At 40.5% G+C, this 18,171-nt stretch overlaps 1 protein-coding gene across 3 annotated transcripts in view; it reads left to right on the forward strand.

The window, feature by feature from the left end:
• Nucleotides 1-18,171, forward strand: part of smurf2 (SMAD specific E3 ubiquitin protein ligase 2) — a 214,192-nt gene that overhangs the window by 193,689 nt on the left and 2,332 nt on the right. For all 3 annotated transcript variants that reach the window (XM_080209417.1, XM_080209419.1, XM_080209418.1), the window contains 7 exons: nucleotides 352-455; nucleotides 2,985-3,099; nucleotides 10,282-10,460; nucleotides 12,424-12,561; nucleotides 14,647-14,767; nucleotides 17,154-17,355; nucleotides 17,593-17,668. In XM_080209417.1, the coding sequence (XP_080065543.1) occupies nucleotides 352-455; nucleotides 2,985-3,099; nucleotides 10,282-10,460; nucleotides 12,424-12,561; nucleotides 14,647-14,767; nucleotides 17,154-17,355; nucleotides 17,593-17,668 (935 nt within the window). The remainder of the gene's footprint in view (nucleotides 1-351; nucleotides 456-2,984; nucleotides 3,100-10,281; nucleotides 10,461-12,423; nucleotides 12,562-14,646; nucleotides 14,768-17,153; nucleotides 17,356-17,592; nucleotides 17,669-18,171) is intronic.

An 18,171-nucleotide genomic window follows, 5' to 3' on the forward strand; every position in this document is an offset into this window, starting at 1 on the left:
GCAGAGTTGCTGATATGCTTCCAACTCTTATCATTAACAACTCCTCCTTCCTTTTCCTCAATTGGAGCGTTCTTAGAATAACTTATTACCATTGGAATACTTTGGGTAACAACAGTAACTCACCTTTTTGAACTAACATCATAGAAACACTCATTCAGTAAGCACCCTCATTCAGGGTGCATCAAGTGCAGTATGGATTGGGTTGCTGCCTGCGCCCTTTTGTGGGCAGTGGTGTGTTTTTGGAATGGTGTATAGTTCTTTAACAATTAATGGGATCTTGCATTTTGTAGTGTGCCCTTTGGTTAATAATCTATGTTTTAACTAATGGATCAATAAATATTTTATTTTTAGGAATCTTACAGACAAGTAATGAAGATGAGACCGAAAGATTTATGGAAAAGGTTAATGGTAAAATTCCGCGGAGAAGAGGGATTAGATTATGGAGGTGTTGCTAGGTAAGTGATTTGTAATCCAGTGCATGTAGAATACCATTTTAATTTGACCCTCCTTTCTCTGCCACCAAGATGTGTGTAGGTCATTTTTCAATGGAAGGCAAGTGACCAAAGTTACTGTTACAATTCATTAAAATATACAAAGCGCTACAGGGTGACTTTCTCTCCAGCTTTTTCCCCTGTGAACTGAAATACTTATCTCACTGTTGACTTTTGAATCATGAGGCAGATAGAGATCCAGAAGTTGCCATTTGAGAAACTTGAGGCATGAACTAATGCACCATCCCGCGGCCTCGTGAAGGTGCCCATTAACCAGTTAGTAAAATATACTGCACAGCTTTGAGACAGTGTATTTGATCATATCTTGTCTCAAAACTTGCTGCTGCTGATGAATAAATTTCTACAGATTTATTTTAAAATGTGTTTTAGGAGACTTACGGCAATATGCATGCAAATGTTCATTGAAAATTGTCATTAACATGAAGTAAGTTGAGTACTGTAACAGTAAATTAATAAAGTTAATATTTGTATTACTCATTCTTCCAGTGGTTAAACACTGATTCTGCTCAGCGATCAATGCTCTGTTTTAAATGGGTCTGTATGAAGCACCACCTTGTGGATACTTTTCTGGACAAAATAGAAATATACCAAACCCAAACCAAACCATTTGGAAGCCTGAACAATGGTTTGAATTGCTTAATACTTTGCATCTGTATAGAATGAAACCTATTTTACTTTTTTGTCCCTCATTCTGTTCTGCCAGCTGTTACCACCTCCTGAAGATACTGATTCTTTGTTGATGTAATTTCACAGTGCTAGTCACCTCAGTAGCCATTCTTAATGTATGAGCTAAGAGTGAGGATTGGCAGGCTGTTTTGTTTGCAGAGATATTGAAACTGCACCTGATGCTGTTTTTTCCTGACACCTTGCCTCTTGGGAGACTGAATCCTAATGTTTTTATTGAACCTCTTGCCAGTGCAGCACCGCCCGCAGATCGAACCTGGGAACTTATTACTTTAGCTACAAATTGCCTTAACCAGCTGAGCCTTTTGCAGAGCTTAATATTTATTTTTTTTCTGCTTTCCTCTCCCTATTTTCTTTCAATTCTCTCTGAATTATGAATGGGACCACTTTAATGCCGCAGCCAATGGATAGGCTTTCCCACTTAGCAAATTGGGGACTAATAACTGCTGGTCTATTGGCTGATCCATGGGAGAGATTGATGTTTTCCTGGACTGGCTGACTATTTTAGCTCAAGTATTTTCACACCTGAGGGAGTGGCAAGGGAGGTAGATTATCGTTTTTAAAAAATACCCAAGAATTGACAATAGCTTTGACTGTAATATTAACATTGAACTAATGAAATAAATGTACTTGTGGATAAAAATGCACTTGTATTAAACCTGTCCCCTTTATTACTTTCTTTCTCATTGTATTTTTGTTTTTAGCTTTAGTTTAGCTGTTTTTCTAAACTGTAGAATACTAACTGCCTTTTTTAAAAAAACACATTTTTTGGTAACTTCTATTGCTGCCACCTTATTTCCATCATGGGACCCCTACAGTGAGAAGAGGCCATTGGGCCATCAAGTCTGCACCGACAGAGTATTTTACCCAAGTCCCCTCCCTGCCCTAACTTCTAACCCCACTCGTTTAACATGGCGAATCCATCTAACCTTGGCACCTTTAGACACCAAGGGCCAATCCACCTAACCTGGGACATCTTTGGACTGTGGGAGGAAACCGGAGCACCAGGGAAAACCCATGCAGACAGGGAGAATATGAAGACTCTATATGCATGTGCACGCGCACAGTCTCTCCAGCCTGAAATTGAAGCAGGGTCCTTTATGCTGAGGCAACAAGGCTGCTGTGCCACCGTGCTGCTCATCTATTTTGGTTTCAATACAATGCCAAGTCAAAAGTGCGATTTGGCTGGCTTATAAATTGTTGTTATTTATCAACAAGTCAAATGCCAAAAAGCTTTCAAGATTGACTTGGTGGCGAGTGTAATGCCTAGTTCAGTACTCAATGCGTGTCCAAATAAAAGACGGCTGTTAACTACTGATTATATTGATTGCCTTCGCTGGTAATATTATTTGTACCACCTCATGGATGAGTCTGCTCAGTTCTGCAAATAATTGTGATGATTGAAAGCCATTTTTAGAGCCTGAATATTTTTCTACTGAAGCGAGTTATGCTGCCAACTTCAGATCAACACTGGAAACCGATCAGCGATTTCCTGCTACAATCTCCAGCCATTTAACATGTACATTCTGATTCATCTGAGCCTAGGTGGCTTTAAATGTTTTAAAAAGGGTAAGGAAAGTGTCCTGACTTGTAACTGACCTCAGATTGGTTTCAGCATTGAAGGGTCATTGCACCTTTTAGCCTTAAAGGAACATAGACAGCTACATGTTAACGACAGAAGATGTATCATACGTTGCGTGCTCCTGTCTTTATATGACGGCATTTCCTCTGACTTGCTACAATATCTATAAATATTAAATAAAAAGGTGTATGTTTTCCTTCTTGCAGGGAATGGCTCTATCTGTTGTCCCATGAAATGTTGAACCCATACTACGGACTATTCCAGTACTCCAGAGATGACATCTACACATTACAGATCAATCCAGATTCTGCAGTCAATCCTGTAAGCACAAGGTCTCCTTTTTACTTGATGGCTGTGCTTCTGTGCTATATAATTTTTGCAGTGGTGGTTTGTTACTTCACAGTAAAATGAGGAGAATAACCAGTAGACAAGATGTCCTGTAATTAATTACTGCAAGCAGTCCAATGAGATTAATGTGAGAAACTGGAAGCAGAAGCAGCTAGATTAATGAAAACTCTCAGATCTGTAGGAGCATGTGTTATAGTTTTTAATAAAGTATGTTGCGTGGTGGAGTAATTGACTGTTGGACAAGTGTTGAATGAGAACTTCCAGTGAGAGATCATATTTTAGAATGTAACTACTATACTGAGATATGAGGGATGAACACTGGACATTCATTAGATTTACTATACATAGCTGTGACTGTGCAGTATGAATGGTTAATTCATAAACTGAGTTTTAAAAATTGAATTTTCTGTTCATGACTATTCATTTGTTGGATTATATGTACATAGCCAGCATAAACTCCAAAGTTAGAAAACTATGCATGAATAAAAGTATGTCATCTTATTGCCGCATGCTGAGAATATTTATTTTACTGAGGTAGCTGGTTAATAAAATTAATGTTTCTTTTTCCATGGTAGGTGATTATAGACACAATGCACATGTGTCAAGTAGAATGGTAGTCGTATTGGAAAATGTAGTGTAGTAGGAGAATACACTCAACTAAAAAAATCTGTCTGACCAAAGAATGGGTTTGTGTATGCAGATGAGTGAGCAGCAGCTTAAACCAAAGCTTGTCTGGGTCAGCCTTGTGGACTATTGATAGGGAGTGAATCTGGGGAACAACCTCTTGTGCAGGAAACCTAAAGAGCAGGGGAGATGAAAGAACAAAATTGAAAAGGATAGTGAGCACTATGGTTGAACTTGACATGAAATCAGTTATTTAATTAGTTACGTAAGTTTGAACCTTGGACTTTGGACTAGTTCAGATTATTTTGAAAGCTTTAAGTCTCCAATTTAAGGATTAAATCCACAAGACTCATGGTAGCTCTTTAAGCTTTCCAGTTGCAATGTGTTGCCTTTATGCTTTGAGTTTCAATTCCAACAACATCAAATAATCCTTGTCATTTACCGTAGAACTTTGATGAAAGAAAATAAGCAACATTGATAAAGTAGTGTGTCTGACCATCCTTGATGCCAGGTTGCTGGAGTCGGAGGTATACAGCACAGAGAAAGGCCCTTTGGCCAGTCGTGTCTATGCTAATCAAGACAAGCCATCTAACTACTCTGATCCCATTTTCAAGCACTTGCCCCTTAGTCTTATATGCCGTAGTATCGCAAATACGCACCTAAATATTTCTTGAATGTTATGAAGATCTCTGCCTCCACCACTCTTTCAGGTGGTGAGTTCCAGACTTCCATCACCCTTAGGGTGAAAAAGCTTTTCCTCACATCCCTTCTAAACCTCCTTGCTCTCATCTTAGATCTGTACAGCCTAGCCTTGATCTCTTCATGAAGGGGAAAAGTTTCTTCCTGTCTTCTCTATCTGTGCCCCTCATAATTTTATACATCTCAATCATAACCTCCCCTCAGTCTCCTTTGATCTGATTTATTATTGTCACCTATATTAGTACATAGTGAAAAGTATTGTTTTTTGCGTGCTATAGAGAAGGAAACGAGAGAGTGCAGAACAGTGTTCCAGTCATAGTGAGGGTGTAGAGAAAGATTAATTTAGTACAAAGTACGTCTGTTCAAAAATGTGATGGCAGCAGGAAACAAGCTGTTCTTTTTGGTTGGTCCTCAGACTTTTATCTTTTTCCTGATGGAAGAAGGTGAGAGAGTATGTCCGGGATGAGCGGGGTCTTTGATTATGCTGGCTGCTTTTTCGAGGCAGCGGAAGATATGGACAGTGTCAATAGATGGGAGGCTGGTAGATTGATTGGGCTTCGTTCATGACCTTTGTAGTTTTTTGTGGTCTTGGACAGAGCAGGAACCATACCAAGCTGTGATACATCCAGAAAGAATGCTTTCTGTGGTGTATCTGTAAAAAATTGGTGAGAGTCATTGCAGACATGCCAGATTTCCTTAGCCTCCTGAGGAAGTCGAGACCTTGGTGGACTGACTTAACTATAGCATCGGCATGGAGGAATCTGGACACCTTAAAAATTTGACACTCTCGACCATTTCCACTTTTGTCCCCGTTGATGTAGACAGGGTATGTCCTCCACTACACTTCCTGAAGTCAATGACTATCTCTTTTGTTTTGTTGACATTGAGAGAGAGATTATTGTTGTTGCACCAGTTCACCAGATTCTTTATCTTTTTCCTGTACTCTGCTCCAAGGAAAACAACCCCAGCTTTTCCAATCTATTTTCGTAACTAAAACTCTCCAGCCCAGGCAATATCCTGGTAAATCCCCTCTGCACTCTTTTCAATGCTATCACATCCCTCCTATAAGGTAAAGTTAATGTTTGTTTATTTATTAGTCATAAGTAATTAACACTGCAATGAAGTTACTGTGAAATTCCCCAAGTCGCCACAATCTGGCACCTGTTCGGGTCAGTGCATCTAATCAGCATGTCTTTCAGAATGTGGGAGGAAACTGGAGCACCTGGAGGAAACCCACACAGACATGGGCAGAACGTGCAAACTCCACATAGATAGTGACCCAAGCTGAGAATTGAACCCGGGTCTTTGGTGCCGTGAGACAGCAGTGCTAACTACTGTGCTGCCCTAAGTTCAGAATTGCACACAATACTTTAGCTGTGGCCTAACCAACATTTTATATAGTTCCAGCATAACCTTCATGTTCTTAAACTCAATATATACCATTTGCCTTCTTAACCACCTTATCCACCTGTTCCTACTACCTTATGTCACAGGCTTTGCTTAGTATTTTAAGTTGTCACCTCAACCAGGATAATAGCAGTTTAATTTTTAAAATGGAATTTGCATTTTTGTATTTTTGTAATTTCAGTATAAAAAATGAGTGGCAATTGCTCTTTAATCTTTCAGATATTATTTCTTTTAAGCCCTGAGGTGTGACCATGTTTTCTGCTTACAGCATCTGCAAAGTTATTTCTTCTGTGTTTCTAACTGAGCTTTATAAAATATTTAGAATGTACAGATGGTTTTGAGTTCAAGTTTGTAAATGTTAGTTTCTTGTTGAAATCTAAATGTCTGGACCTCAGGTGTAGTAACTAACAGTGAGACAGATGCCTCTTGGAAAATGGGACAGTGAAAAGACCAACGTACATTCTTAATATGAACATAGAACATTACAGCGCAGTACAGGCCCTTCAGCCCTCGATGTTGTGCCGACCAGTGGAACCAATCTAATGACCCTCTAACCTAAACTATTCCAATATTATCCATATGTCTATCCAATGACCGTTTGAATGCCCTTAAAGTTGGCGAGTCTTCTACTACTGCAGGCAGGGCATTCCACACCCTTACTACCCTTAGAGTAAAAATCCTAACTCTGACATCTGTCCTATATTTATCACCCCTCGATTTAAAGCTATGTCCCCTCGTGTTAATCATCACCATCTGAGGAAAAAGGCTCTCACTGTCCACCCTAACTAATCCTCTGATCATCTTGTATACCTCAATTAAGTTACCTCTTAACCTTCTCTCTAACAAAGACAACTCGTGTCCCTCAGCCTTTCCTCATAAGGCTTTCCCACCATACCAGACAACATCCTGGTAAATCTCCTCTGCACCCTTTCCAATGCTTCCACATCTTTCTTGTAATGCGGCAACCAGAACTGTACGCAATACTCCAAGTGCGGCCGCACCAGAGTTTTGTGCGGCTGCAACATGATCTCTCAGCTCCAAGACTCAACCTCTCTACCAATAAAAGCTAACACACCATACGCCTTCTTAACAACCCTATCAACCTGGGTGCCAACTTTCAGGGATCTATGCACATGTACACTGAGACCTCTCTGTTCATCCACACTACCGAGAGTCTTTCCATTGGCCCAATACTCTGTACTCCTGTTACTCCTTACAAAGTGAATTACCTCAAGCTTTTCCACATTAAACTCCGTTTGCCACCTCTTAGCCCAGCCCTGCAGCTTATCTATGTCCCTCTGCAAACTGTAACATCCATCCGCACTGTCTACAACTCCTCCGACTTTAGTGTCATCCGCAAATTTACTAACCCGTCCTTCTACACGCACATCTAGGTCATTTATAAAAATGACTAACAGCAGTGGCCCCAAAACAGATCCCTGCGGTACACTAGTAACTGAACTCCAGGTTGAATATTTCCCATCAACCTCCACCCTCTGTCTTCTTTCAGCTATGATGTGGAGATGCCGGCGTTGGACTGGGGTAAACACAGTAAGAAGTCTGACAACACCAGGTTTAAGTCCAACCAATATATTTGATAGTAAACTCACAAGCTTTCAGGGTTTCTTCCTTCGTCAGGTGAATGGAAAGTTCTGGCCTCAGACAGAGCATACAACAGCACAGACAGTTTACAGATTACTGGTTAGAATGCGAGTCTTTATGACTAACCTGCTATTCAAGTCTTAAAGATGCTGACAATGTGAGTGGAAAGAGCATTAAGCACAGATTAAAGAGATGCGTATTGTCTCCAGACAGTACAGCGAGTGAGGTTTTGCAAACCCAGGCAAGTCATGGGGGTTATAGATAGTGCGACATGAACCCAAGATCCCTGTTGAGACTGTCCTCGTGTGCGGAATTTGGCTATCAGTCTGTGCTCAGCAACTCTGCGCTGTCGTGTGTCATGAAGGCTGCCTTGGAGAACACTTACCCAAAGGTCAGAAGCCGAATGCCTGTGACCACTGAAGTGTTCGCCAACAGGAAGAGAACAGTCTTGCCTGGTGATTGTCGGGCGATGTTCATTCATCCGTTGTCGTGGCATCTGCATGGTCTCCCCAATGTTTCGGGACATCCTTTCCTGCAGCATATTAGGTAGATGACGTTGGCCGAGTTGCAAGAATATGTACTGTGTACCTGGTGGATGGTATTCTCACGTGTGATGATGTCATCCATGTCAATAATCCAGCATGTCTTGCAGAGGTTGCTGTGGCAGGGTTGTGTGACGTTCTGGTCACTGTTCTCCTGAAGGCTGGGTAGTTTGTTGCGAACAGTGGTCTGTTTGAGGTTGTGCGATTGTCTGAAGGCAAGAAGTGGGGGTGTGGGGATGGCCCTGGCAAGATGTTTGTCTCCATCAATAATATGTTGAAGACTGCGGAGAAGATGTCGAAGCTTCTCCACTCTGTGGAAGTACTGGACGACGAAGGGTACTCTGTCCACTGTGTCCCGTGTTTGTCTTCTGAGAAGGTCAGTGCGGTTTTTCACTGTGGCACATCGGAACTGTTGATCGAAGAGTCAAGCGCCATATCCTGTTCTTATGAGGGCATCTCAGCGTCTGGAGGTGTCTGTCACGATCCTCCTTATCTGAGCAGATGCTGTGTATACGGAGGCTTGTCCGTAGGGAATGGTTTCTTTAACATATTTAGGGTGGAAGCTGGAGAAGTGGAGCGTTGTGAGGTTGTCTGTGGGCTTTCAGTACAGTGAGGTACTGAGGTGACCGTCCTTGATGGAGATGCGTGTGTCCAAGAATGCAACCGATTCTGGAGAATAGTCCATGGTGAGTCTGATGGTGGGGTGGAACTTGTTGATATCATCATATAGTTGTTTCAGTGTTCACCATGAGTCCAAAGCAAGAAGATGTCATCGATGTATCTAGTGTATAGCATCGGTTCAAGGTCCTGTGTGGTGAAGAGGTCTTATTCAAACATGTGCTGAAGATGTTGGCATATTGAGGTGCGAATTTGGTCTCCATGGCTGTTCCCTACACATGAGGATGGTGTCAATAGGGATCTTGAGTTCATGTCGCACTATCTGTAACACCCATGCCTTGCCTGGGTTTGCAAAACCTCACTTACTGTACTTCTGGAGACAATACACATCTCTTTAACCAGTGCTTTGTGCTCTTTCCACTCACATTGTCGGCATCTTTAAGACTTGAATAGCAGGTTAGTTGTAAAGATTCGCATTCTAATCAGTAATCTGTAAGCTGTTACATGCTCTGTCTGAGGCCAGAACTCTCCATTCACCTGACGAAGGGAGAAACCCTGAAAGCTTGTGAGTTTACTATCAAATAAATCGGTTGGATTTAAACCTGGTGTTGTCAGACTTCTTACTGTGTTCTTTCAGCTAGCTAGTTCCTAAGCCAAACCACTAAATCACCCTCAACCCCATGCATCCGTATTTTCTGCAGTAGCTTACCATGGGGAACCTTATCAAACACTTCACTGAAATCCATATACACCACATCAACTGCTTTACCCTCATCCACCTCTTTGGTCACCCTCTCAAAGAACTCAATAAGGTTTGTGAGGCATGACCTACCCTTCACAAAACTGTTTTGCCTATCCCTAATCAAATTATTTCTCTCTAGATGATTATAAATCCTATCTCTTATAATCCTTTCCAAAACTTTGCCCACAACAGAAGTAAGGTTCACCAGTCTATAATTTCCAGGATGGTCTCTACTCCCCTTCTTGAACAAGGGGACAACATTTGCTATCCCCCAGTCTTCCAGCACTAAACCTGTAGCTAATGATGACATAAAGATCAAAGCCAAAGGCTCTGCAATCTCCTCCCTAGCCTCCCAGAGAATCCTATAATAAATCCCATCCAACCCAGGGGACTTATCTATTTTCATGCTTTCTAGAATTGTTAACACCACCTCCTTATGTTCCTCAACCTGGTCTAGTCTAAAAGCCTGTATCTCAATATTCTCCTCGACTACATTGACTTCTTCCTGTTTGAATACTGACGAAAAATATTCATTTAGTGCCTCTCCTATCTCTTCAGGCTCCACACACAACTTCCCACTACTGTCCCTGACTGGCCCTAATCTTGCCCTGATCATTCTTTTATTCCTGACATACCTATAGAAAGCTTTAGGGTTGTCCTTGATCCTACCTGCCAAAGACTTCTCATGTCCTCTTCTGGCTCTTAACTCTCTCTTTAGTTCTTTCCTGGCTAAACTCTGAACTCAACACTCCATTTTTAAACAGTTAAGTTAAAAGGGAAAGGGATTAAAGCAATAACAGTTCCTTGTTTTTGGTATGATTTATTGATTCATCTCTCTGATTTTAAAAAAAACAATTTAATTAAGGACAAATGATTGTTGATACCAAATAACCATCTACATTTCCCCTTCCTTCAAACTAGGAGCACTTGTCTTATTTCCATTTTGTTGGTCGGATTATGGGGATGGCAGTGTTTCACGGACACTACATCGATGGGGGCTTTACCCTTCCCTTCTATAAACAACTGCTGGGAAAGTCAATTACACTGGACGACATGGAGTCTGTGGATCCAGATCTACACAACAGCTTAGTCTGGATCCTGTATGTACGCTGCTGCTTTATCCCTTATATTACTTAATTCTTTGTTTTATCACTTATACTGCTTAACTCGTGGAGAACAGTTTCAGTAATTCCATTTTAGACTTTAAGTCAAGTCAGCTCAAAAAGGGGTGGGATGGAATAGAGATTGTTTTAAGGCTCACTTAGAGAAATATGCACAAATAAAGCTGGATGTTTTGAAACCTTTGGTTTCCATACACCATTTTTATCTTGACTGCTGATGGAGCAGTTGTGAACGTAAATGTGAATTCATGAATGCTGGTTTTAAGTAATTCTTATCCAGTGGCATATGATAATGGAGTATTTTTGTCTGAGTATGATATTGACGACTATAATTTTGTCATGATGCCCAAAAAGTAAACCAAGCTTCAGTCTGCAAAATCCTGGGCCTGTTTAACTTGGTGCTGTGTTGCAACAATTAATGTAGTTGTCACTGGGCAGTTCTCCAAGGGAGAACAAAGTCATTCAATTCAAAAGCGAGCATCCTGTGTGGTTAGTTTCCCTATGTATTTTAAGTTGGTAACACTTTGAATTAATGGTTATTTAAATTCATTGGATCCTCACTACTATTGCTGAAGATAATCATCATCCTTTTTTTTCAAAATCAGTGACTATAACAAATCTTTGAAGATAATTAGTTGGGCCAGATAACATTAATTGTTCCTGAAAGAAGAATAACGAACCCTTACTTATGATACTGCCTAGCCGTTTATTTATTTTAGCATAGTAGGTGTAAAGTGTTTAATTTTTATTACAGCACAGAACCAGCTAAACCTAACTGCTGTTAAAATCTTTATTATGTAGCTACAATTGTTTGGATCTTTTGTTGGTGTTTAAATGTGTTCAGCAGCTAACATCCAAGCAAAACTTTGGTATTGTATTCTGCTACCTTTCAAAGTCCAGGAGGGCCTTTTAAAGGCATAAAACCAAACCAGTGCCTAAAACATGTGAAAAGGATTTGCTGTTTCATTATCCAGGCATGTTCCAAGTTTAACCCAGACTGGGGAAGTAAATGCTCTCTCTAGAACATGCATCGCGGGGATTACTGATTAAAGTTGTCTAAAGCACGATAACTCAAAAGATCTAGAAATTAAGGAGAAATGTAAAGAAAGCCCAGAAACACAACCTTTTCCAATTGTGTATAGAATGTTAACTTAGTTTGTGCCATACTCTTCTCTATATGCAATTTATTCCAAATTACTGCATCACAAATAGAATTGGTTTTCATAATTGCGCTCCTCAAACATTCAGTGTTTGAACACACTGTCATATGTTCATATCAAATTTTGTTAGCTATATGATATTTTTAATTTTCTATACCTTTTAAATTGTAATTTTTTAGGTATTATCTTTGCTATTTTATAGTACAAATTAAGAACTATACCGTTAGAGTATAATTTTATTGTAGCAGAATTTGAAATCTTTAGAAATCTGCCAATTGAAACCTCTTTAAATTAACAGAAATGACATTTCTGATTTGGGAAAGCAATTGTTTTGGATGGGGTGAGAAAATATGGTATGTTGCAGAATGGCTTTCTTTTTAAAAACTCTCTACTTTTTGAGCTTCTGCAAAATTTGCGATGTTGCAAAATGAGCAATATTAATGGCCTCTGTGACTTGTAGGCTTGAACTACATTTGCTCTAGTGTTCTAAGAACATAAGTGTTTTGAAAAATATTGTTTCTTCAAACAGAATTTTCCACACCCACTCACCATTCGTTTACATTTATGCTTCCATTCTGACTGATCTTCAGAATAAGCTGTTACCAAACCCAAGCTGAAATACAGAATGTGTTAGTAATTCCAAAGAATGTGATACATTTTTTTATCTGAAAAACTTAATCGCTTTTATCAACTGATTATGCACAAGCTACAAGACAAAAGGTATATATTTTTTGAGAGATGGATAGTTTGAGTGAGCAAGGTTTTATTTTTCTCCTGTGCAGTGAAAATGACATCACAGGTGTCTTAGACCATACGTTCTGTGTAGAGCACAATGCCTACGGGGAAATTATTCAACATGAATTGAAGCCAAATGGGAAAAGCATTCCTGTAACGGAGGAGACCAAGAAAGAATATGTTCGGTAAGAGCAAAAATGGGCCTGTTCAATTTGCTGCTGTTTCGTGGTTCGGCTTCATATAACCATTATCTAATTAGCAAAACAATCAATAACAAAATAATTTGGTATGTGATTGGATTTCCTGGTGCAAGTTTGCACAGCTAAATGTGTGCTGTGGCTTAGTTAGAATATGATATGAACAATCTATCTATATCAGGAAAGCACCTTTCTCCAATGTGTACTTGATTAGGGCTACATCAGTCACTACTATAGGTTTCACTGAGTCAGCAAGAGCCTAATCCATGTCAGAATATTTATCTGCTGCTGTTATTTCAGTCCTGGTCCATTTTTGTAGGTTTTTCAATTCTTAATCTTTTCAATATTAACTTAATACTTTTTGATTTTTTTTTTTGAGTTTTATAAACTTGAATTTATTTGGCCACATTTCCAAAGATGCCATTTTTAGTTTGGTGCCTACTCTTTAAATGTGAGCTCGAGGTGGCAATTGTTGGAGAGATTTTTCAAAAATGTTCTTGAATAAAGTATGCTACGTGACCAAAGCTGACATTACTTCAGTTTCTTCCAACATTGAACGTCACTCACTACATTTATAGTTACATATTTGCTCTAATTACAATTTTAAATACATGTTAAGTGTACAGCCCAAGGGGTTTTAGCCCGTTTCCAGCACCTTGGGATATTATGGCTGAAAGACCTTACACAGTGCCCTTTCCCCATTTGCATTTTTGCTGCAGCAGCCCCAAACTTCAGCATGCTTCTGGTTTTGGAATATACTGCCCTGCAACACTCTGTAATGGATGTCTCTTTGCATTTAAAGACCACAAAGTTTCACAACAATTAATGGTCCTCCACTTGCAGTTGAAGTTTATACAGTATGAAGCACAGAGTCCTACGTCACAGAGTTGTTCATGGTGAAATTCAACAAAAATCACTTTCACTTTCCAGACTTTCTTAGGGATGCATTCTGGAAGGAGATGGAATAGGGTCCCTTACTCACTGCAGCCACCTTGAGGGCAATGTGCAGAGTGGGTGAGATCCCTGCAGGAAGCATAGGAAGATAGAATATTTAGACGCTAAAACACTAAAGTGCGTCTAGTTTGTCTTCTGCTCTCCTGATAGTGTGATACTATGTTAATGGCATTATTAACTGATAGCAATTACTCTTATCAAATAGTGTACAACCAATCCAGATATAAGCTGAGGAAATGTGCAGTGGTGGAGAGCTTTGTGAGCCATAGGCCTAAAGCCATCTGTTTCTCCCTCAGTGTCAAATCACAGTCATAAGAACATAAGAAATAGGAGCAGGAGTAGGCCATCTAGCCCTTCGAGCCTGCCCCGCCATTCAATAAGATCATGGCTGATCTGTCGTGGCTCAGTTCCACATTCCCGCCCTCTCCCCATAATCCTTAATCCCCTCTCATCAAAAACCCATCAACCCGCGTCTTAAAAATATTTAGCGAGGCAGCCTCCACCACTTCAACGGGCAGAGAATTCCAGAGATTCACCACCCTTTGAGTGAAGAAGTTCCTCCTCAACTCCGTTCTAAACCACCCCCCACCCCCCCCCCCCCCCCCCCCCCGCCCCCCTTTATCTTGAGGCTGTGCCCCCTAGTCCTACTGTCCTTTCTGAGTGGGAAGAGTCTCTCCACCTCTATCCTATCCATCCCATTCATCATCTTGTACGTCTCAATGAGATCTCCCCTCATTCTTCTAAACTCTAATGAGTACAAGCCTAGTTTATTCAGCCTCTCCTCATAGCTCAACTCTGGCATCAGCCTAGTAAACCTCCTCTGCACTCCCTCCAAGGCCAAAATATCCTTGCGTAGGTACGGCGCCCAAAACTGCACACAGTACTCCAGCTGCGGCCTCACCAATGCCTTGCTTCTGTCATGCTTGCTTCTGTCCAAATGGGTGGACTTTCCAGCAGTTTTCTTGCACTGAACAGAAAGGAGCTGCCAACAATTGAGTAACTCTGTCAGCAATTCAGTCAGCAAGAGCCCTACCTGATGGATTAACCTTTCTGTGATATGCTATGATTGTCACATCACACGCAAATCACACTGACTCGAGGAAATGTTTCCCTTTGTAGGCTATATGTGAACTGGCGATTTCTAAGAGGTATCGAGGCCCAGTTTCTTGCTCTTCAGAAAGGATTCAATGAGGTGATCCCACAGCATTTGCTGAAAACATTTGATGAGAAGGAGTTGGAGGTGAGTTCTGTTTTTACCCACTACAGCATTGCATTACTGTTTCAGACATTATGCTTGACATCACTAAATCTCCTGTTGAAACAAGAAAGTGTAACCCCTTTTAAACAGATTGATGTTCATGTTATATTCCTCTTTTGACTGTGCTGTTGTAAACTGTGAATGTTTTTGCATTGCCTTTGTTCATTAGGGATATGGAGGTTACAGGTGGATCCATGCTTTTGCAGTTTGAACTTAAACATTTCCCACCAACAAATGTGTTTGTCACTATTGTGTGCCAATTCTGAAGCAGTTTACACACTTGATCAAATGCCAGTTATGTCACCCATCCTTAGTGGGCATTTAATGTTTGCTCAGAGTTATGTCCCTGTTTGAGCCATAAGTCAAAAAAGTGTTCACGTTCCAGCTTTGAGTTAGTTAATCTCAGGTGAACGGACGTGGAGGTGCAACAATTGAGTTGGGGAAGTTGTCCAGGATTCATAAAAGCAGGAGCAGGAATAGATTGCTGTGTCATTCACAATGAAGACTGATCTTCAAATTTAATTCCACTTTCCCACCTGATCCACACAAACCTAGATTCCCTCGAGTTGAAAAATCCCCGTCTCTGCCTTGATTGTATTCAAAGACTGCACATTCTTAACTCTTCAAGTGAAGGATTTTCCTCATCTCAGCCTTAAGTGGCTGGCCCCTTATCTGAAATTATGGCCCTAGTCTTTCCAGCTAAGTTTAAAGTTTATTTATTAATATCACGAGTAGGCTTACTGCAATGAAGTTACAGTGAAAACCCCCTAGTCGCCACACTCTGGCACCTGTTCGGAATTTAGCATGGCCAATGCACCTAACCAGCGAACCTAGCTAGGGAAAATAGCTTCTCCACATTGATGTTGTTAAGGCCTTTCAGGCCTTTGAGTTTCTCAATGAGATCATCTCTTATCCGTCTAAATTCCAGATAGTAGAATATAAGAAATAGGAGCAGGAGTAGGCCATCTAGCCCCTCGAGCCTGCCCCACCATTCAGTAAGATCATGGCTGATCTGAAGTGGATCAGTTCCACTTTCCCGCTTTCTCCCCATAACCCTTAATCCCCTTGCCCACCAAAAACCTATCTACCCACGTCTTAAATATATTTAGCAAGGCAGCCTCCACCACTTCAACAGGCAGAGAATTCCAGAGATTCACCACCCTTTTGAATGAAGAAGTTCCTCCTCAACTCCAATCTAAACTGTGCCCCCCCCGCCCCCGCAATCTTGAGGCTGTGTCCTCTAGTCCTGCTGTCCTTTCTGAGCGGGAAGAACCTCTCAACCTCTACCCTATCCATCCCCTTCATCATCTTATACGTAGTTTATATCTGTTCTCCTTGATCTGTCTTCACAGCGCCCGCCCCGCCCCAACTCTGATGTCTTCAGCAGTGCACAGCTGCTCTTACTAGAATGTACATGTGTGTAGGTGGCTGTAGGGTGAGCTCAGAATTGATTTGGCAGTGTTGCCCTCTGTAGCCTGTCAACACTGAAGGTTTGTGGATAGTGCTGCTTGAGTATACCTTTAAGACTTGAATAGCAGATTAGCTGTAAAGACTTGCATTCTAATCAGTATTCTGTAAACTGTGTGTGCCTTTATATGCCCTTCTCTGATCAGAACTTTCCACTCACGTGACGAAAGATCAGCATTCTGGAAGCTTGTAGGTTTACTATCAAATAAACTTGTTGGACTTTAACCTGATGTTGTGAAACTTCCTACTTTGTTTGCCCCAGTTCAATGCTGGCATGTCCACATCATGAGTATAGCAGGGACAGCTTTTGCCTGTGAAACAATGACTCAGAGTTGACAACTTGAAGGAAGAGGAAGAATCAAATTAATGGGAAGAAAAATACAATATTGGGTTCAAGTGAGATCCAAAAGGAAGATTTAAATTTATTTAGCTTGTTTCATAGCCTCAGGACATCCCAAAACGCTTGCAGGCAAAGAAAGACTAATATAACAAATTAAATTTAACGACAAAAGCTAAAATAACATCAGGGAATTTGAATCCAAAGATGTGCAGGTTAGTTTGATTGGCCATGCCAAATTGCCCCTTGGTGTCAGGGAGAAGGATAGGGGCTGGGTGGTGATTGTGATCGGTGTGGACTTGATGGGCCGAACGTTGTCTCCTACACTGTAGGGATTCTATTAATATTGAAAATTGAAACCATCATAAATTAACATTTTATTTTTGGTACCTGAGCAGGTTGGATGAGATGAGCAGAATTAAAGTGGGTTCATTGAACTAAAAAAAAACTTATTAAAGTGTAATTGCAACAGTTAACCTGTTGTAACAATGGGGATAATGGTCTGGATTGGGTGAAACTGTCTCCATATGTTAATTTGACTTGTTTTCTATTAACTCATCCCAGCTAATTATCTGTGGACTTGGCAAGATTGATATCAATGACTGGAAATCGAACACTAGGTTAAAACACTGTACGCCAGATAGCAATATTGTGAAGTGGTTCTGGAAGGCAGTGGAGTCATTTGATGAGGAAAGGCGAGCCAGATTACTCCAGTTTGTGACAGGATCCTCTCGAGTTCCTCTGCAGGGTTTTAAAGCATTACAAGGTGAGTGTGAATTTCTGGCTGTGTACAGCTTTGTCAATATTACAAAAACATAAACTTAGTCACTTTTGTCTACCTGTGTGTTCCAAAGGGAATACGGCAGAGATAGCTATCACCTGCTCAACATTACTTTGGGGTGAAAAGAGATCTAAAATGCTATGAAATGAGCAATGTTTTTCCTACAGTTACAGCCTATTTTAAGTGTATTGATATTTAAAAACAGTCTTTATATTACTGCAGGTGCAGCAGGCCCAAGGCTCTTCACCATTCACCAAATCGATGCCAGCACCAACAACCTCCCCAAAGCACATACCTGGTAGGGGATTGCATTGTCTTAGTTAATTTTTTGATTAATAATACTTCAAGTTGCCTTTTAGAGTGAAAAAGAAGCCGGGAAATGGATGTGAAAAGTTCAATTAATTAAAATAGTGCAATGATCAGTGTAACATTATGAGTAAGATGATATTTTGGCACAGTTAACCTATCCCATTAAATTTGTACTAGACTTGGCAGGAATTCATTAAAGGAATGAGTTTTATAAATGGAATCTGCAAGTAATTTTGTGTCATCTTGCCGCTCTTTCACTCTTGTTCCCTGGAGTGAACGGATGACAGTATCATGCACTGAAGTAAAAGTTACTGCATAATTTGTACTGTGATTTATAGCTGGCTTATAAAGATTATGAAGAAAGCTTAGAGGGATGTTTTGGACAATGAGACAATGTAATAAAAGGAATTCTGGAAAACAATTGTGTGCATTTATGTCAGAGATTATTGAGGAATAAACTTTGAGGCAATGCAGCTGTGGCATGATTTATGG

The sequence above is a fragment of the Carcharhinus amblyrhynchos genome, chromosome 21 (assembly GCF_965287045.1).
Source record: "Carcharhinus amblyrhynchos chromosome 21, sCarAmb.v2.hapA, whole genome shotgun sequence".
NCBI classification, from domain to species: domain Eukaryota; kingdom Metazoa; phylum Chordata; class Chondrichthyes; order Carcharhiniformes; family Carcharhinidae; genus Carcharhinus; species Carcharhinus amblyrhynchos.